The sequence below is a fragment of the Camellia sinensis genome, chromosome 5 (genome assembly GCF_055761805.1).
Source record: "Camellia sinensis isolate YWXY chromosome 5, ASM5576180v1, whole genome shotgun sequence".
Lineage (NCBI taxonomy): Eukaryota > Viridiplantae > Streptophyta > Magnoliopsida > Ericales > Theaceae > Camellia > Camellia sinensis.
In genome coordinates, this window is record NC_138965.1 from 41,595,848 (window position 1) to 41,618,156 (window position 22,309).

The 22,309-nt window shown below is 28.7% G+C and overlaps 1 protein-coding gene across 1 annotated transcript; it reads right to left on the bottom strand.

Moving 5' to 3' along the window:
* Nucleotides 1-3,961: 3,961 nt before the first annotated feature.
* Nucleotides 3,962-12,967, bottom strand: LOC114257961 (protein root UVB sensitive 6). Its single transcript, XM_028197792.2, has 13 exons — nt 12,443-12,967; nt 11,524-11,622; nt 11,243-11,356; nt 10,085-10,156; nt 9,871-9,981; nt 9,652-9,771; nt 7,954-8,055; nt 7,761-7,833; nt 7,532-7,615; nt 7,377-7,441; nt 7,133-7,234; nt 6,870-7,052; nt 3,962-4,508 (listed from the first exon to the last, which is right to left on the bottom strand). Exons 1-13 carry the CDS (start codon nt 12,782-12,784, stop codon nt 4,443-4,445), a joined length of 1,533 nt encoding a protein of 510 aa, XP_028053593.2. The 5' UTR covers nt 12,785-12,967; the 3' UTR covers nt 3,962-4,442.
* Between the last annotated feature and the right edge of the window lie 9,342 nt (nt 12,968-22,309).

Sequence of the window (22,309 nt, forward strand, 5' to 3'; positions counted from 1 at the left end):
CAACAGTTATTTGACATTTTCTGTTTAATTTTGAATGAAAGTTAGTTTTAGGAGTAAAGGAAAAAAGAACTTAAAACATGAAGAGTCAAAGTAAAAGAAAAAAAAATATTTTAAAGACCAAAATGAAAAAGTATCCAAACATAAAGAGAGTAAAGTGTAATTTATCCAAAATTTTATTGAAATAAACATGTTACGATTAGGCTCTCTCTTATGTTAAAATCTTAACATAATAGAACTTGAGAAGCCGCTCAACACGAGTCTCGTTTCGATAATCCGAACGGTTCATTTTGTAAAGCTCTCATTGTATATTGTCCATGAAAAAAATTTAGAACGGTTCAATAATCATAACATTGTTCATTTTATCGCATTAGTTTTCGAAAAAATAGACGACAAATATATAATTGAAGTAGACCATCTATTTTTTAAAAAACAAATGCGATAAAATGAAAATGTTATGACAATTAGATCACTCTAAATTTTTTCATAGATAATATACATTATGAATTTTACAAAATAAAAGGTTTAAATCATTCAAACAAGACTCATATTAAACTCTATAAGCTCCTCAAATTTTGCCAGGTTGATATGTTAATATGAAAGAAGTCTAACACTACTAATTATCCCCTTAAAATATCTCCAATGAATTTGTTAAACCCACTGATAATGTCGGACAATAACAATTAGCAAACTTACACTTTCGTATTTTTCTCCAATGGATATGTTGTGTGTTGTTAGTTAGTGAATTTGTTAACAGGCTCGCTACAGTTAGAGGGGGTGGGAAAGTGGAGAGATGGACTGTGAGGAGAAAGATGGGACAAGATATAGATTGCACTTTTTTCTTCTTTTTCATTTTATTTTTTTTAATATAAGATCTATTTATATATCTTAGATCATCTTCAATCTTGTATTAAATTTATCATCAAATTTAAATTTGATAAAAAATTATTCTTTTTTCAACTCTAACAGTTTCATCAAATCGGTATCAAATTCAAGATTTCTCTTTTTTTTATCAAACTGAGAATCAATGTATCATTCATCAAATCACTGTTTATTGCCATTGAATTTTTACCACCAGATGTCTCCCGGATGACCACCTCAAGGCAAAAGTTTGTAAAAAAATTATATTGGCCGGTCAACTACCAAGTCATCCTCCCGGTCGACTCTTCGAATGACCACCTCAAGAAGAAAAAATGTGAAAATTTTGCACTGGTCTGTCAACTGACCGGACATCTGCCCAGTCGACCACTCGGTTGACCGGTGGCTTGACGAAGCCGCAAAACCCTCCATTAGAACACTTGATATCAAAAAGAACTTTCCCTCAAATTTTTACTCAAATTTGATTAAAAAAAATTAATGCACTGTTCGAAATGCCCTTATATAATACATAATTTAACACACATCTAATTATATTATTGGAGCACATCATCAATCTCTAAATTAACAAATATCATCAATGTTTAAACTAATAAACACTAGGCACAAATAAATGAATCTCACTTTTATCACTTTTTATCGTATAAGTCACTTTTTAACATATTTTTAATTATACCATTAGAAATGCTCTTATAAAAGAACATTTTATTCACTTGGTCAATCATTAGTCTCATTAAATAACTAAATTTGAGTATCAAATTTTGAATACGAGATGCCTACCATATTGTGCCTTTCAGTGAGAGGCTCACTCTGGATCTATTAAAATTATTTAAATCATTCATTTTTGTTAAACTCGTAAAATGCAATTAGAAGTCATACAGTGATCTATGTAATCATGCTAATGGCCATAGCATGTGCGCTAGGGCTGCCCTTGCACCATTCACAACCAGATTCACAACCTATCAAAACAAGCAAATGCTTCAATCTTTTGTGCCTTCCTTTGGCATATGGGTTAGTTTTTTGACTTTTTAATTTTTTGATTATTTTAATCTGAATCTAAAAAGTCTCGTTTGACATAAATTTTTTGATTTTTTTAATTTTTATGAAAGAAAAAATAAAATTATTATGATTTGAATGTGACATATTATCTTATTAAATTAAAAAAATTATTTTATCTCTTTGTAACTATTTTAGCGAAAAAAACCCATTTAACTTATGTCAAACAAGGGCAATATGTGCTCAAAACAGCTTGCTACAGTTGATTTGGTAACGTTAACAAAAAAAAGTTTTACAATTCCGTGTTTACACCAATTTTTGCAAAAACACTAAAAAACAAATAAATAAACAAAAATATTGAAAACTCCAGACGAATTATACTTAGGTGTGTGTAACTCCTGTACATCCTATGTAAAGTGAATCTCACACCCATATAAACATTTGATAAAATATTTAGGACAAATTACACTAAGCCTCTGTTTGGGAAATGAGTTGACTTTTTGGCTTTTTTGGTTATTTTAACTTGAGTTAAAAAGCTTAGTTTGGGAAAGATTTTTTGGCTTTTTCAACTTTTTTTGTGAGCGAAGAGTATAATGATTAAGGATTAGATGTGATGTTTTGTTTGTTGTAACAAAAATAGCCTATTTTGTCTTTTGTGGCTAAAATAGCCCCAAACCTCCTTGTCAAACGGAGCCTAATAGTTCCTATAGTTTGGAACTCGTGTCACTTTAGTCTCTGACTTTTCAATTGTGACATATTTGATCTTAAATTTTGAATGTTGTTTCAAATAAAGACAATTGAACATAACATTGCTTAATTTCAAGGGTAAAATTATCAATTTGATAAAATATAAACTAATTTCACAAAAATAAATGTCGAAAAAATATTTTAAAATTTTTAAAAATTATTTCTACCCACCAAAGATAAAATTATATAAAATTAATAAAAAATAATAAAAATTACATGATTAATTTTTAAAAATTAATTTTACATGATCATCATCCAAATACATAATAAAAATTAATTTGGTAAAAAAAAATAAATGTCTAAAATATTTATCAATTTTATATAATTTTATCTTTAGTAGGTAGAAATAATTTTTAAAAATTCAAAAATAATTTTTGACATTTATTTTTGTCAAATTAATATATATTTTATCAAATTGACGAATTTGGCCTTAAAAAATCCAATAGTATCTTCAATTGTCTTTATTTAAAGCAAGATTCAAATACAGGGTCAAATATGTCACAATTGAAAAGTCATAGATCAAAGTGACACAAATTCTAAACTGTAGAGCTCGTTGGTGTAGTTCACCCAAATATTTAATAATTCATTTGAAATCTGACATGGTGCAAAAACAAATAATGTGCCTGTTTGGTGCAGCTTAAAAGCTGCTTATTTCAGCTTTCAGCTTAATTTAAGCTATTTTGATGTGTTTGATTTAGCTTATAGCTTATAACTTATAGCTTTTTGGAAGTCAGAAATCAGCTTATTCTTTAAGTGGGGCAGGAGATGCTTAATTTATAAGTCAGAAATCAATTTATGTTCATAGTTATAAGCTATAAGCTGTTTAGGCATAAGTTATAAACACTTTCCTACAGCTCTGCCAAACAGGGCCAATGTGTAGTACATATTTTTTTTAAATAAAAATAAAGTAATTTTTGTGAGGCGGCTGATTAGGGGTGGTCAAAGAGTTGGCCCGGAGGAAACAGGAGTGAATGAAGAATACTTGCTCAAAAAACAAATGAACACATTTTCGCACTTTTTCCCAAAAAAATTGAAGACTACTGCCAATTTTTTATAATAAAAACGGTTATCAACACGTATTTTCGTTTCTAGTATTCAAAAAAATTTAAAACCTTAGTGGAAACCATTTTTAATTTTGATACCAATAAAATAATCCACTTAAGCTTGTATTTGGATTTTGGATTTGTTTGGGAAAAAAAACCATGGTAACTGCATATCAACTAAAATCTCTACAAAAGTGTGTAAAAACTCCGAATTGGCTTCACAAATCCAAAAACACTTGCAAAAAGCTCCAGCTCAAATACGAGGCTACATAGATAATTACCCAAAATAAATGATAAACAAATTTAACACAAGTAGAGACATCTATTACCACAAAATTATTTCAATGTCCCCTGGATATTATATACGCAGGCTTTCTAAAGAGAACAACAAACCGAAAACAAAACAAAACAAAACCATGAACAGAAAACCTAAATGTACTCTTTGTTTTTGGGTACCATTACACTCTACAACTCTATGGTAACTGCATATTTACCTATTAGACTGATGTCCCACATGTACCATGCTGTTGTCTTCACCGTGCAGCAAGGTCTGCTACATCAGATCGAGCACAGAAAGCATATTTTGCGTATTTGTGCCCCTAACATGGAGAATTTTCTGAAAATCACAGTTCCCATTATCCCGGAAAGGCCCCCGTGCAAGATATACATGCCTTCATGGTCTTTGTCCACAAAAGTGTCAAAAAGTATCAGCAGCAACCTGAGCACTAGCTTGCTGCCCCAACACAAGTTTCCATATACAGATTTAAGTGTGAACAAATTGCCTTAATTAACTCTGTCACAGAGCCGAGCTCGTCCAGGATTAAGTAGCGATTCTGACATCACCCAACCCTGCAAAAAATAAACTTTCACATTACAAATAGCTTGCAAATGCATATTGTCATTCCAAGTTTCCAAAATACAATTATACAATTAATCAAGCAATGGTAACCCAATATTTAAGTGCAAATAGTAAGCCATGTTCGATTAAAAAAATTTACGAAGGAATTGTCCATTTGCCATATACCAAATGCACAAAACATACTACGAAGTTCCCAACTCCAATGCCAAGCAGAATAAATTGAAAAGTCCTTCAGGAAGTGTGGACGCAACTCAGGCAATCATCAGTATAATCTTATGTGGCTCATGTAAGCCATAAAGCAACTGAAACCATGTCATAATAATCAAAAGTTTTTAGCATTTCATGTGTCACCACTATATTAGTTAATGAGTCCTGCTACTCATGTCTGTCAATGCAATGATAACACATCATGTTATAAACAAAATATGGTAATAAAATTTGGTCATTACTCTATTTGGTTTAGAGTTTCCAAAAACAGTTTTTGAGTTTTCAATCCGTATTTTTTTATTTTTAGTCAACTTTTTAGATATTTTAATCAATGTTTTTCACTTTTTAGATCTACTGAATCTAAATACACTTAAAAAGTATAAAATTTATGAAAAAACTTTAAAAAATTCAATAAATACTAAAAAATACAAAATTTTAATATATTTTAGTATTTTGTTGTATTTATTGAATTTTTTTAAAGATTTCTTCACAAATATTTTACTTTTTAAGTACATCTACATCAGATGCATCTAAAAAATTAAAAAATAAAAATTGACCAAAATATTTATTAAAAAAAAATTAACTAAAAGTAAAAAAAATACGGATTGAAAACTCAAAACCAAACATTACTATTAGTCATCACTTCAAAGACTGTTTAATAGAGCAAAAGAGAAAGTGAAAAAAATACAAAACAGAGTACTGACCTACCACAAAATTACCATATATGGAAATACACACCGTTAAGAAAGGGATCCAACAACTCCAACACTCTCCTTCACATGCAACTCCGTATTGCACATGGAGATACAATCATCCAAACAAGAAACAGAATGCAAACACGGATAACAAATGCAGAGAAAGAGACTTGAATCCAAGACTTCACCCAACCTGACCTCTGAGTCCATGTTAGATCACCACTAATCCCAAAAGCTTTAAGTTGTTAGGAAAAGGGAACAAAGCATATTAAGTTCTCCAACAACCTTAACAAGAAGGATCTTCTTCTAAAGAAATTTTTTTCTCCAGTCACAATAAGGTTTAAGGAAATAGGATATAATTTGATGGCAACCTTTGAAATGGATGTTACTAATTCCAGGAAGTATGAACTGGTCTGAAGAATTGGTTCAGATGACGTACTAATCTAAATAATTCGTAATGTGCCATCTGGAGGTTGGCTTATCTAGCATACACAGATTGCTGAAGTAGAATTCAAGTAGTTTAAATACAAGTCTGTTTTTCTTATTATTCGGTGGTAAATCCTAGATCTTAAAACAGTGAACTATGCTTTAGAATTTCAAAATGGTCTAAGGACATAAAATGCTTTTATTTTTGCTCCTAAAAGCAGGATATCAAAGTAATTCTAAACTGCCAAGCAAACAATAACTATTAAAAAATTATAAATAACCATGTCAAGGCCACAACAGAACTTGCTTGCGTGCAACATTGGTCTCTTAACTCTCACTAAGTTGTGTTTAACAATTTGCCCCAGCAGTTTGATGTCTTAAAAGTTCACTTCGTCATTTTTTATATTAGTATGGGATTAACATAATGTCAAAGAAACAATAATAATTTTCATCACCAATTTAGCGCTATGAAAGTTCTGTGTCCCATATTTCAGATTATGCAAACTTGATCAAAAATAGATTACTAGTATATGGCAGTAGCACAGATAAACATCTCAAAATGAACAATTATGCATCTTATCTTCATGATTTCTCTCTTTTTCTTTTTTTTCCTTTTTTTTTTTTTGATCAGCAACAGAAAAGATATATTTTATTAAGGCTCATGGCCAAAAAGAAGAGAGGATAAGGCATCCTCAACAAGAAAGAAGAAAGAATAAGACAACCAAAAAGAAAACCAAACCAAAAGACAAAAAGACAACAAGCAACAACTATACAAAACAAATTGACACCCAATCTGAAGCAATCAGAAAAAGAGAAATCCCTCGGAACACAGGACTCACCGAGGCCCAAAAAGACGCCAAGTATTTCTCAATTTGTTTTTTTATAATTCATAGTCAATCATAAGGAATTAAGCAAAAATAGAGGGTAGCACTCAAGATAAGATGGCAAGGCAAACGTACATGTTTTATGTAACTTATTCAATATTGTTTAAATATGAAGGAAAACCATGTTGATCCATCCTACCTGTTCTGTAGCTTTGCCCTTAAAAGGCCCATATAAAGCTGAGACGATCTTATAAGATTCAGCAATATGAGCTTCAAGATCAGCAATAGAAGGCATAAACACCGTATGATCATTTTCTCGATGCTTTCTGGGACAAGGCTGGCCCTGATTTGATGAGCGAATGATATGCAGGAGAACATGAGCCTGTAATACAAGGTAAATTCATCTTAAACACAATTATACCAAATTCCGGGCAGAATAACACAAAGAAACCAGAATCTCACATGGAAAGCAGCTTTCAAAATGTCATCAGATTTTGCTTGATCCTTGAGCAATGCATATATATTTCCCTTTGAAGGATTATATGTTACTATATATCTCTCTTTCTGTAAAAAAAAAAAGAGAAAAAGAAATACAGAAAAGAAGTTGAAATCATATGTGAGAAGACAGAAGGTATTCAGGGTAATAGAAGAGGATATGAGAGGGAATTCCCTGCTTGTGAATCATCTCCCTTAAAAAGGCATATACCTCAAAGATAGGCTCTATGGCAAGATATGAATTTGGGTCTTGGAATGCATCCTTAAATCTCGGTCCTGCCAAATAATCATAACAAACTTCAGTTTTAACTTGGGAATCAGTGAATTTAGAGGTGCATCAGGTGTTGTTATATACATGCTGCATACCAAGAACAACAGGCCTCTCTTTTGACCAGGGAAAACTGAATATTTTTTCCATCCTATTTCCCTCCTCCAGTGTTGGAACTCTCCCTGCAAAATAAATACACAACACAATTAAGCCACAGGATATCAGAAAAGGGCCTTCATTTTATGTGCATATGGGACTTGATGATTAAGTGAGAGGATCAAACAACAGAATCCCATCAGCACAGGTGAGTGGGGCACTTGTCCTAACCTGTCTTAAGGAAGGAATCTATAGCCACATTTAACCTGGCTCGATTCAGCGTACGCAACACAACAGATTTAACCTACGCAAAAACAAAAACAAAAAAATTGAACACTTGGTAGGTAAAAATGACACACTTTGTTCCATATGGCACAAAAGTATATAAAGGGAAAAAAATTATTACTAATATACAACAGACAACCTCTTGGTAGGAGCTACAAAGGTATCCACATGAAAGGAAGGCAAATGTTGTGACTAGGGAGGGATTTCTTTTTGTCATCATGATGCTCAACCCAGTTCCAAGCTTCAAAAAACAAGGGTTCAGCAACATTAGCTCTGAGTAAAGATGTTCAATGCTTAAGTATGTGCATCATGCACACTGCAAGAGACAATAATATTCATACACAATTCTCAGCTCACTGATCCAAGAACCATCAAGTGCCAAAGTAGAAATGTTACAACATAATGCTGCAGTAGTTCAGTTTTACCTTTTATTTAACATGAAATAACATATTGCCATGAAAAGGTGTGATGCCCATCAATGTGTCATTACTCTCACAATATGTAGAAGTTCAAAAGTAGAAACTCACTTGACTCCACTAGTGTATTACTTCTTCAAAAAAATAAAAAAAAATAAAAAAAATAAAAAAACAGTGATATAACATTTGTGTGTGTGTGTGGCTTGTGCACCCTTGGTGATTCTTTTATAAGAAAGGCAGCATATTTGGACAATAATCTTTTGACAGGAGGAGATAAGATTTGAAGATGTCGAACAAGGCACATTGTCGTACCTAGATTTAAAAATAAGGTATCAACACACGTTACCCCAACCCCACAACCCCCCTTCTTTGCAGGGGCTCATATTGGACTAATTGCAGAGATCACTTCTTTGGATAGTACCCTTTATGCTTGCCTCAGAGATCAAGCACTTTGAATTTGGTAGTAACAGAGTGAAGAGTAAATAGAAACTCAACTTAGCAAAAAATACTATTTATTTTTGTTTGTTTAGTCATTTGCAAGTTTTATACAAATGGAACATAAGAATTTTTTTAATGATCTCCAAAATAACAAAAGAATGACAAAATTACTCTTAATTGTGTATTTCTTTTCTTTCTTTTAATTATTTTAATTTTATTTATTTTTGATAACCAAGACTCCTTGGTGAGTTCTTCTATCTAATAAAGAGTGACCTGTGTGATAAATGTCCAAATAACTGTCAAATGTGTATTAATATATGTCATTTATCCTATAAACCTTAGTTAGTGGCCCCTCACATTATCAATTGTATTTGCAAGCACTTGATTATGTTTTCTTTGGAATTGAAATTCATATAAAATTCAATGGATGCAGCATGGTTACAATAGCTCATGCATTTATTTCAATCTCTTGAAAAGAATTTTGGGGTTTCGGGTATAGATAAATTAAAAGACTCAATTCAAAAGGCTTAAACATCCAGCTCATGGTATCTACACTCAACACAAATGTCACAAGGTCAATATGTCAATTGAAAGACATCAAGTCAACGAGCCACAAAATTTTCCCGTTTTGCATGCTATTAATTCTATCCTGAAAACAGGAAACACAGATCAAATCCACTATTTACATTTCTATACACCAAGAATTTAAAAGGATTGGAGGATATGTGTCAAGTAAAGGAAACCACATAAAAGAGATAGGAATACAACATATATATCCTTATGTAACTAGGACATTCCTATTTTGCCATTTTTCCGCGATCTCAAACAAAATAACACGTGGGGGTCCCAAACAGAGGATACCAACATCCTAACCACTATTCATAACATTTTCATGATATTGAGCAGTGACCAAAATTCATTCCCAACGTCCTCACAGCAAACACAAGCTTCTGGAAATTGCAAAAGAAGTTGGAAAATCATACCAGATCAGCAATATTGCCCACACATTCTCCCTTTGCAGTAACATCCCCAATGTTTTCTCCTTTAGCAAAGGCTTTGTAGATTGGAGTGCGAGTAGATGTTGATGTGACAGCACCCACATTCTACAAGTAATGAAATATAAATGTAAAGCTATAAAGCTAATTCAACACATTGACCACATTTATAAAATGGGATGAGAGAGAGAGAGAGAGAAGTTAAACCTTGGCTACATTGGCAACACAAGCTAAAGGCAGAAAAAGGTGTGGCACAGCTGCAGTTGCCAATTCTATCCCAGCACCTAGTTCCATTAGAAGATCACCAGAAAAGCGAAGCTGAAAGACATCATAATTTTCCACAGAAAAGTCTTGTTAGAAATAAGAATTACATCCACTGAAAATTAACTGCAAAAATAACTGTATTTGAGAGCAATTTCACCTGTTTTAGATCATAATCAAATTTCTTCCCTTGCCGAGCAAAAAGCATTTTTCCTACCCGACCAGCACCATCCTACATAAAGCATATGATGCACTTAATAAAATCAGATGTAATACCTCTTATTCACCAGATTCAAACTGCAAAGTTAGAATTATAATGCAAAATTAAGTAAAATATGACAAGGCACTACAAACTTTCAATTAAATTACCAGCACAATTGACAATTTAAACCCAAATGGATCTAAGACATGTTTTTAGAATTCACAATTTGCTAATAGAGATGATAGATCAAACATACACTAATTGTAATTACAGCCACCTTGCTTTTACTGCAATCATGCTTAGAAAGCATATTCAGACTTTTGTCCAAATAAAAGTTGCTTTGTAATATGGACCATGTAATATCTAGTAAAGATTTGAAAGAAAACAAACAAATGCCTGAGTTCTCATGGAACTCTCTAAACAGAAAAAGACTCAACTACCAATCATTTGGTTGGGTTTGTCTTTCTTTGCTTTTAATGGATTAAACAGGGAAAGCAATATAACAGCTACGTCAGTATTTTATTATTTAAAGTTAGTTCCAGTTTCGCTTTTCCTCTAAACACTCCATGCATTTGTGTTGGGTACAAAGCTCTAAACCTTACTCCCCATAGTTTACTTTAAATAGAATGCCATCCCCTATCAAAGGGAGACAATACCCAGAAAAAAACATTTTCAACTGTATTTAGTTTAAAATTAGCCTAAAATACCTCAATTTTGAGTTCCTGATATTTCAAATAGAAAATAATAAATACATTTAAGTCCATGCAAGGATCATGAGACCTATATTTCCAAAGTATGTGCATTTGTGTGGGTAACTACAAAACAGTGGTTACAGTGGCTTAACAGTCTGATGATTCCACATTCCTGAATGCAAGCAATTAGAACTCAGTTAAAGATAATAAAAGCGAACAAGTCTATCAAAACAATATAAGTATAGAGACAGTATAATAGTCTTACAGAACAAGTGTTACTATCTAATGCAACTAATAGTACACCCAAGGAGAGATGCAAAATCCCATTTCAGGTATCAAAAGCTACAAGAATTATCTCTAAATATGAATCAGTTATCCAAAATAAAGAAGGTAGCTCATGTTGACTATATAAACATCAGCATACCTTGAGAATCCAATTGATGGCTACAGCACCTGGAGTAGCTCTGTTTTTGGAGACTCCAACTGAACCCAAAAGCGTTTGTGTTGTGAAAACACCCATTGCTCCACCAAAAAAGTGCTATAATAAATACAGTAATCATTATTAAATCATTTAACAGTAGCAAGACAACAAAGGGCCACCAATATGAATCAAACTGTCATGTTAATCCGCAATAAAATTCTCAACTGAGGGCTATTTATTCCCTTGTAAACAACAACCCAAGTTTAATATCTCCATAGAAGTACCTTTAAAGCCCTCCATGTCATGTATGGCACATATGATGGGATAACACTATCAGGAAAGCCTTCTGGCACAACATAAGATCTTATGAATGAAATCAATTCCTGCACCACATATTCAATTCAAAACCACCACAATTTACTTCAGGAGCTAGCACAATCAATATCATTCATTTTTTGCTCAATATGAGGAGCACAGAAATAGTCCTTCGTTTTACATACAATCAGTCTGCGATGCAAAAGCATAATCTCATATTTTATCAGCAGCTTAACAGAGTTTGGATGTACTAAAGTTGGTGCATTGTGGGACCAATCTATACCAATCTCAGTGATATGAATCATTTATCTCATATAACAAGTTGAGAAAAACATGCATAGAAAAAATTTGGTTGATCAGGCATAAGTAATGTATGACACAGGTAAAAATAATGGTGTGTGACAATCTATGTTGGATCAACTTGATTTTTTACACGGATGATTTTCTTAGTTGGTTATATAAGATAAATGATTTAGATCACCGAAGTGAGTCCAAATTAGTGTCATAATGAGTCAACTTACCATAAAAAAACAATCTGATGGCGTGACAATCGATGGATCAATTTGATTTTTTGCATGAATAATTTTATCAATTAGTTGTATGAGATGAACGGTTTAGATCACCGAAATTGATCCAAGTTAATCCCATAATGGGTCAACTTCACCGTCAAGTTGAAATGTTCAACTTTAGCAAATCCAGACTCAGCATAACATCATGTTAAACATATATTAACATATTATAGTGCTTATTTAACTAGTGTGAGTTCTGTATTTGTAGCAAATTGAAAAAGTTCAATCACATTCAAATAAAACAACAAACTGAAGTATTGTGCAGAAAAAATAAAAAAATATATATATAAAAATGAATAATAATTCATAAGAAAATGACCTCAACAGGGGCCTGAGGAGTCTGCAAGGTCACAGCACGAATTGATCCCTTGTTGAATTGGTTGGAGGATCCATTCTTCTCCGCGAAGTAGTTCCAGCGACGGCCATCGATCTCTTCGCAACAAATCAATCTCAAGCTCGAATCAACGAATTGTTCATCGACAAAGCCCAAGTTGGCAGCCTCGGGCCTGAATCGAGTGCTCTCGGCGGCCACAAGGGTGGCGGAGGAGGAGGAGGCGAGGTTGGCGCTGATTCGGAGGGTCTCGCGGACGAGAAGGCGAGCGTCGTGAGAGGAGGTGGAGGAGGAGGAGGAGGATTGGTTGAGCTTCAATGGCGGTGCCATTGGGGATTGAAGAAAATGCAGTGATTGAGGGTTTTTATTGAAGGAGTGGAGGCGGCATTGGAATTGACGAAGGAGGGATTTTCGTTTTCATGGCTGTGTGTAATGAGGAACAAAAAGCAGGTGGCCTAACGGAGCTAATGAGGTAGAGAGAGAAACTACGAGAGAAAGGCTGGGAGCCACATGGAGTTGTAAAGAAAATTAATGGTTATTTATACAAAGACCCTTATATTATTAAAATAATATTATTTTAACCCTCTAAATTTTAAAAATATATAAATAGATTCCTTAAATTATTAAAAACTATCATTTCGATCCCTAAATTATAAAAATATACAAATAGACCTTTTAAATTATAAAAATGTACCAATTGAACCCGCTAATATAAGGGTGTCAAAGTGAAATATATTTCAATAATTTAGGGGTCTTTTGGGAATAGGGTAAAAAGTTAATTTTTAACTTTTTACTCATTTTGAGTCACATCACTTCTCACATTTTTTATCTACAAAAAGACAAAATAAACTAAAAAAATCAAAAAATTAATTCTTTACCAATTTCTCAAAGCACTCCTTAAGGGGTTCATTTGTATGATTTTGTGATTAAGGAGGCAAAACAATGCTTCTCAATAGTTTAGAAAGTCTATTTGTATATTACAGTGATATTTTTCAATAGTTAAGAGGTTCTCTATGTAAATAACTCAAAATTTATTAAACGTAACAGTAAAACATTTATGGCGGAATATCAAAAATGAGAAGTTAGAAAAAATAATTGTAAATTTATATAATAAAAAATACAAGTGATTTATGTATGTACTTTCTTTAATTTGTAAAAAAAAAAAATTATTTTCTATTTTTATGGGCAATTACAAAAAAAAAAATTAATCAAGGTTTGAGCATTTTAAAAAATTAAATATTGAGTTTTAAATTTTATCAATTTAAATATTTTTAATTTTTAATCTAAACCATTTGCTTATTTTTGTTACGTAAAATCAACGAAAAAAAAGTATTTTAATTATTAAACTCAATGTAAATATACATAAAATATCTAAAATACTTTTTTTATTGAGTTTAATGACTAAAACACTCATTTTTTCATCAATTTTAGTTAACAAAAATAGACAAATAGTTTATATTGAAAACAAATCAAAAAATTATAATTTAAATTGATAAAATTAAGACCTCATAATTTATTTTGTTACAAGAGTCAAATCCTGAATTTTATTTTATTTTTTGTAATTCCTACAAGAATTTATCTTATAAGAATTAAATTGAGATATAAAGAGTATTTCACACAAATTTATTTATAATTGGAAAATATTAACCCTTAAAATATTGTTTAACATTGAGATTGAGATTGAGATTGAGATAATATATATATATTGAAAATATGTAAAAGTGTTAAAAAAATTATTTATTGTATTCAGTACAAAATATCTCGTATTCTTTAATTTTTTTAATTTTTTTTTTTGCCTCAGGGACACTTGTTAATTAAGATCATTTATAATTTTATAAGGTTATGGTTGAATTTTGAATTTATGTATAAATTTGTGAAGGAAAAAAAATGAAAAGAAAAAATTACAAGATTTTGATGTAGAAATTGGTAGAGTGGAAAGAAAAGAGAGAAATGACAAAACAAAACAAAACTATGAAAGGACATATATAAGGAAAAAAATAAGAAGAAAAAAGTAAAAATACTTTAGTTTAGAGTTTTGTGAACAAATTCTTTTTCAAATTTAAGATTCATACATGACATAAGGAAAATTAAAAATTAAAAAATACAAACAATTCAAAATAATTATAATATCAGTAAAAAAAAGTCAAATTTGAGTATCATGTCATAAATACAACTCCACTTGCACATTCATAAATATTAGAATTATTTATAATTATTTCTAATATTTTTCAAATCTCCTAATATTCTATGAAAAATGGTGTGTCATAAATTTTTGTTTCAAATTTTACCCTAAAAATAGGTGTAGATGTAAATTTAAAATTGCTGAGTTATAAATTGTCTCAAAAATAATTGTAGTCCATAAATATAAATTTTAAATATTTATTTAAATAATATTTTTAATATGTAATAGGGTTATTTACATAAAAATTTTGAAAAAGTATTAATTTGACTTCTTAAATTATGAAAACGTATAAATTGACTCCTTAAATCATAAAAGAGTATAAATAAACCCCTAAACTATTGACATGTTTCACTTTAATCCATTCCATTAAGGGTCCAATTTATATGTTTTTTTATAGTTTAAGTAATCTATCTATATATTTTTATATATAATTTAAGAAACTAAATAGTACTTCTCAATAATTTAAGAAATCCCTCTATAATATTATTGATTTGGTGAATCCAATAAATCATAAATAGTGATTTTATGAATTGTTAAATCGTTTCTTTTTTCTTATAGACCTAAAAGTCTCATTCTACTGTAAATTACATAAATTGTCAAGTATAAGCAGGCATGTGTTATGTGTTGAGGGACAAATACAGGTTTTCTCATAATATTAAAATTACTAAATATAACACTTTAAAAAAAACTATTTAGTATATTTTTTCTCAACGTAACACTTTAATGTAATACACCAAAAACGTAACATTACAAAATAACACATTAAAAAACTATTTATTGTACTTTTTTCAAACGTAACACTCCAATCAATATAATACAAAAACTCTTTAGTGTACTTTTCACAAACGTAATACTCTAATGTAACATACTAAAAAACTAATTAATGTACCTTCCTCAAACGTAATATTCTAAAAAAAAAACTTCTTAATACATTTGTTTCAAATATAACACTCCAATCAATGTTACACACAAATTTCTTACTGTAATTTTTTTTCAAATATAACACTTCAATATAATACTAGAAAACCGTAATAATAGAAATATTTCACACCAATCCCCCTAAAAAGAATTTTTCACGTTCGACAACTAACACTTCAGTCACCAATCCCTTTAAAAAGAATTTTTCACACCTCACATTTCTATTTACATTTCAAAAACAAATCAAAAAATTAAAAAATAAATCACAAAAAAATAATTACTTAAATTCAAATGATACCAAATCAAATAAATATAACTTTTAAAAAAATTAATTGATTCATATAAAAAAAAATTTAAAACTAAATAGATTAATAATCTCCTATATAAAATTTATAAGTAAATTTTTCAAAAAGTTATGCCCGTCATCTCCATTAGATCTATTTTTCCTTGTTTTTCTAATGTTACATGTGCGCCATTCACCGACCAGAAAAAGTGGGCTGCTATGGGCAATTTCTAAACGAAAAAAAGTTGACTCCTCTTTTATTTTTGATCCTCACCACTTTTAATATATTGGGATTGATCAATTTTTTTTTTTTTTTTCTCTTATCACTCACTGATGCATCTATAGAGGTTGTGGGGATCAAAAAAAAATAGGGTCTCTATCAATTTTTATTTTTAAAAGTTATTTTTTGATTTTTAATTTATTTTAGATTATATTATTTTTCTATTTTTTTTAAAAAAATGTTGCAAAAAATCAAAAAACCAACTTAACAAAACATTTGACAAATAATTTTTTGATATATATATATATATATATATGTTTAAATAATTATTAATTAAAAATATTTAATTACTTTTTGATATTAAAAAAAGTTGAGTGTGACCGTTGTTTCTCTTTCTTTTGATAGTTGGTCATTGCCAAATGAACTTTTGTTTGTTTGTTTTTTTTTTTTTTTGACTGAATAGTTACAATTCCACTACTTAAGAAATTTTTCAACTGAAATTATAGTGACTCTGGTTTTGATCTAACATGTTAATGTTTTGAATTCGGATTTCATTGTCTTATATAGTTATTCATGTCTTGTTTCCCTTTATTCCTTATTGAGTTTGATTATTGAAGTGTGTTGGCTGCATTTAGAGAAGGTTGGTTGTTTTTTTTTTTAAACTGTTGTTGCCCTTTACACTCGAGTGAAGCTTTTTGTGCTTAAGCGGTGTTTGAAAACTCTCAATACTTTTGTAAATCTGCAAAATCACTGGAAAGGTACATTATTCGCTCGAGCGGTGATTCTTGTGCTCGAGCAGTCACACCTTGTTGTGTTTGGACGTTCGAGCGACATTTCTTACTCTCGAGCGGTCTGTCCGAATTCACCAACTATACAAGATTTTGATATAGAAATTGATGGAGTGGAAAGAAAAGTAAAGAGAGAAATGACACCCAAAAATATATATATATATATATATATATATATATATATATATATTATTATGAAAGGACATATATAAGGGAAAAAATAAGAAAAAAAATGTAAAAATAATTTAGTTTAGAGTTTTCTGAACAAATTCTTCTTCAAATTTAAAATTTAAACATGACATAAGGAGAATTAACAATTAAGAATACAAGCAATTCAAAATAATTATAGCCTACGTTTGGGAAGTGGGTTGACTTTTTGATTTTTTAACTTTTTTTGGCTATTTTAGCCTGGGCTAAAAAGCTTGATTTGAAAAGGGTTTTTTGACTTTTAACTTTTTGGCTTTTTTGATTTTTTTTTTGTGAAAGAATAGTATAATGATTATGGATTGAATGTGATATTTTGTTTATTGTGGTTAAAATAACTTATTTTGTCTTTTGTGACTATCATTAAAAAACAAGTCAAATTTGAGTATCATGCTATAAATACAAATCCACTTGCATATTCATAAATATTATAATTATTTATAATTATTTCTAATATTTTTCAAATTTCCTAATATTCTATGAAAAAAATGGTGTGTCATAAATTTTTGTTTCAAATTTTACCTTAAAAATAGGTGTAGATGTAAATTTAAAATTGATGAGTTATAAATTATCTCAGAAATAATTGTAGTCCATACATATAATTTTTAAATCATTATTTAAATAATTTTTTTAATACGTAATAGGGTTATTTATATAAAAACCCCTTAAACTATTAAAAAATATCATTTTGACTTTTTAAATTATGAAAACGTATAAATGTACTCTCTAAATTATAAAAGAGTATAAATAGACCCCTAAACTATTGACGTGTTTCACTTTAATCCCTTCCATTAACGATCCAATTTATATGTTTTTTTATAGTTTAAGTAATCTATTTATACATTTTTATAATTTAAGAGGCTAAATAATACTTCTCAATAATTTAAAAAATCCCCATAAATAGTGATCTTATGAATTGTTTAATCATTTATTTTTTCTTATAGACCTAAAAGTCTCGTTCTGCTGTGAATTATATAAAGGGTCGAGTATAAACACGCGTGTATTATGTGTTAAGGGACAAATATATGTTTTCTCATAATATTGAAATTACTAAATGTAACGTTTCAAAAAAAACTACTTAGTGCATTTTTCTTCAATGTAACACTCTAATGTAATACGTTAAAAGTGTAACACTTCAAAATAACACACTAAAAACTGTTTAGTATACTTTTATCAAACATAACACTCCAATCAATATAACACACACAAAAAAATTTAGTGTACTTTTCTCAAACATAACACTAAAAAACTCTTTAGTGTACTTTTCTCAAACGTAATAACGTAATATTCTAAAAAAACTCTTTAATGTATTTTTTTTAAATATAACACTCCAATCAATGTTACACACAAAAAATTTTTACTGTATTTTTTTCTAAAATGTAACACTCTACACTCCAATGTAATATCAAAAAAACCACACTAATAGAAATATAGACTTTCACACTCGACAACCAATATTTCAGCCACCAATCCCCCTAAAAAGAATCTTTCACACCTCACATTTTCATTATCATCCCAAAAACGAATTAGAAAATTAAAAAAATAAATCACAAAAGGGCATTTACTTAAACTCAAATGACATCAAATCAAATAAATATAACTTTTCAAAATAATAATAAAATAAAATAAACTAATTAATTCATAAGAAAACTTTTTAAATTAAGTCTCGTTTGGGTTGTGGGTTAATTTTTTGGTAATTTTAACTTAGAGGTAAAAAGTCTCATTTGGTATGAATTTTTTGACTTTTTTAACTTTTATAAAAGAAAAAATAAAATAATTATGATTTGAATATGACATTTTATCTTATTGACTTTTTAATCTATTTTATTTTTTTGAGTTAAAATAATCAAAAAAAATTATCCCAAACATAAATAGATTAATATTCTCCCACATAAAATTTATAGGTAAAGTTCCCAAAAAGTTATGCTCGTCATCTCCATTAGATCCATTTTTCCTTGTTTTTCTAATGTTGCATGTGAGCTCTGCACCGACCTGAAAAAGTGGGTTGCTATGGGCAATTTGGGATCCTGACCAGAAGTTAATTTTTTATTTTTAATTTATTTTAAATTGTGTTACCTCTTTACTTTTTAAAATATTTTTAAAAAAAATGTCAAAAAAAAATTAAAAGGCCAGTTTATAACTAACTTCACAAAATATTTGACAAAAAGTTGGGTAAAACACTAATAAATCTTAAATTGTGATATTATAAATTGTTTAGTCTTTTATTTTTTTTTATGAACTCAAAGATCTTATTAAAGTAGAAATTACATAGAAGGGTAATAAAAATGGATTTCTTAAAATATAAAATTACACATTTAGGCTTCGTTTGGGAAGTGGGTTGGCTTTTTGGTTTTTTTGACTATTTTAGCCTGGGCTAAAAAACTTGGTTTGGAAAGGACTTTTTGACTTTTTGGACTTTTTTTGTAAGAGAAAAGTGTAATGATTATGGATTTGATGTGATGTTTTATTTGTTGTGGTTAAAATAGCCTATTTTGTCTTTTATGGCTATTTTAGCCAAAAAAAACCCAAAAAGCCTCTTGCCAAACAGAGGTCTTAATTTGCACTATAAAAGTTTTGGATTCTCCTTCATTCTAGAACAAATCCCACATTACAAATAAAAACTTAACACTATAATGTAACACTCAAATAATATAACACTTCAATGTAACACAGTAAAAAACTCCTTGATGTAATTTTTTCTAAATGTAGCAATGTAACACTTCAAAAAAAAAAGAACTTTTTGGTGTACTTTTTCCAAACGTAACGCTCCAATGTAATACAAAAAAAAATCCTTAGCGTATTTTTCTCAAACGTAACACTTCAATCAATATAATCTCAAATGTAACATTGTAATGTAACATACTCCAATGTAACATATGTACTTTTTTCAAACACAAAACTCACAGTTTGAAATTATATATTTGCCCAAAACTTACTAAGGAATATTTGTATTCATTTTAGAATGATTTAAAGAATCTCACATTCTTTTTTTTTTTAGTGTTACATTGGAGTGTTACGTTTAGAAAAAATACATTAAGAAGTTTTTTTTTTGTGTTACATTGGAGCTTTACGTTTGGAAAAAATATACCAAATAGCTTCATTTTTTTGTGTGCTACATTAAAGTGCTACACTAAAAAAAAAAAATTAGAGTGTTATATTGAAGTGTTACGTTTAGAAAAAGTACATTAAGAAATTTTTGTGTGATAAGTTTTTTTGTGTGTTACATTAGAATGCTACATTAAGGAGTTTTTTTTTTTGAGTATTATATTAAAGTGTTACGTTTAAAAAAAAATACACTAAGGAGTTTTTTTTTTTTTTTGTTACATTAGAATGTTACGTTAAAAAGTTTTTTAGAGTGTTATATTGAAGTATTACGTTTGAAAAAAATACAGTAAGAAATTTTTTTGTATTACATTAAGGTATTACACTAAGATTTTTTTTTTGTAAGTATTACATTGGAGTTATATTGGAGTGTTACAGTTTAAAATTATAAGTTTGTAAAAAAATGAGTTTTTGGCTTTTTAACTTTCTTGACCAAAAAACTAGCTTTTTTGATGACTTTTTTGCGGCTTTTTTGGGAGAACTTGATAAAAAGTCAAAAAACTAGCTTTTTACCAAGTTCCCAAGTAAACGCCATTTGGCCAAAACTTACCAAGCAGTTTTTATACTTCTTTTAAAATGTTTAAAAAATCCCACATACTTTTAAAATGTTTGAAGAATATCATATTTTAAGTTATTTTTGTATTCTTTTTGAAGTGTTTTCCAAATAAAAAAGATTTTTACATAAAAATTCATCACAAATTTGATCCTCATATATTATATACTTTACATTTCTAGCACAAAAGAAAAAAAAAAGAAATATAATAGAAATAAGAGTATAATCATAAATCTAATTTTTAAATAATATATTAAATCTACCTTCCAAAATCAATGTGACTAATTGGTTTATTAAAAAAAAAAAAAAAAAGAACTAGATGGATCACCATTCCTCAAAATGGAATTTATAAAGAAATTTTCCATAATTTTATAATACATATATTTTTAAAGAATTATTAATTAAAAATATTTAATTAATTTTTTATATTAAAAAAGTTGAGTGTGACCGTTGTTTCTTTTCTTTTTGATAGTTAGTCATTGCCAAATGAACTTTTTCTTTTTCTTTTTTTTTTTGACTGAATAATTAAAAAAATCCACTATTGAAGCAATTGTTCAACTGAAATTAAATTGCTAGACACCTTAAAAGAATTATTAAAAAATTGATATTATATTTATATGAGTTTAGATTTTATATGATGTGGATCCTAAACCCATCCATCTATCTATATATTATATAAGTAAAATAGAATTTCTAACTCATAAGGCCTTTAAGAATTTCAAGTTTCCAATCTAAATTTTTTAATTTTTAAAAATTAAAAAAAAAATTCTCAATTGGTTAGCTCTTATTCAAGCAAAAATTAATAAGTAAATAAAAATTAATATCTCTTAATTTATGACTTTCAAATGGAAAGTATATCAAATCTTAAAAAAAAAATGAAAAATATACTAATCTATTTCAAAATTCAAATTTAAAGGTCACTAAATATGAAAAGTGATCTATTAATTTAAATTTAAAAATGGCACAATATAAATTTAAAATTATAATAATCTATCCCATGATTTATAAGTTTTAAATACAAATTTAAAATTATCATAATTGGCTCATAATTTTTGTATTAAAGAGCAATAAGAGTAACGTTGAGATTATTTATATATTTTACAAAATAATACTTTTAAGAAGAGATATTATAAGAGTTTCAAAACCTCATACAAAATCTATATACTATTATAATTGCAAAACATTGTCATCTTATTAAAGGTGAAAGTTGCAATTCTTTTTTTTATTTTTTTTGATTTTTTTTAAAATTTTTGTCAATATGTTTCACAATTTGATTGGTCTATAAATTAATTTTATATTATTAAAATCAAATTTTAAATTTACATTATTACTTAAATTATGTTACCTGAATATGATCAATATTCATTTATTAATTTATGCATATTTTATTAAATTATAAAATAAAATTTTAAATTTAAATTATGTTATCACAATTTAAATAAGATCAATATCCACATGTGTCATAATGATGCGTCATAATATTATTACTCAAAACATAATATGTTATTAAATACACATATTTAAATTATTAATCGTTATTAAAAAAAATATTTTTATTTTTTTGTCATTTTGGGCTTTAAATTTTATAATTAAAAAAATATATTC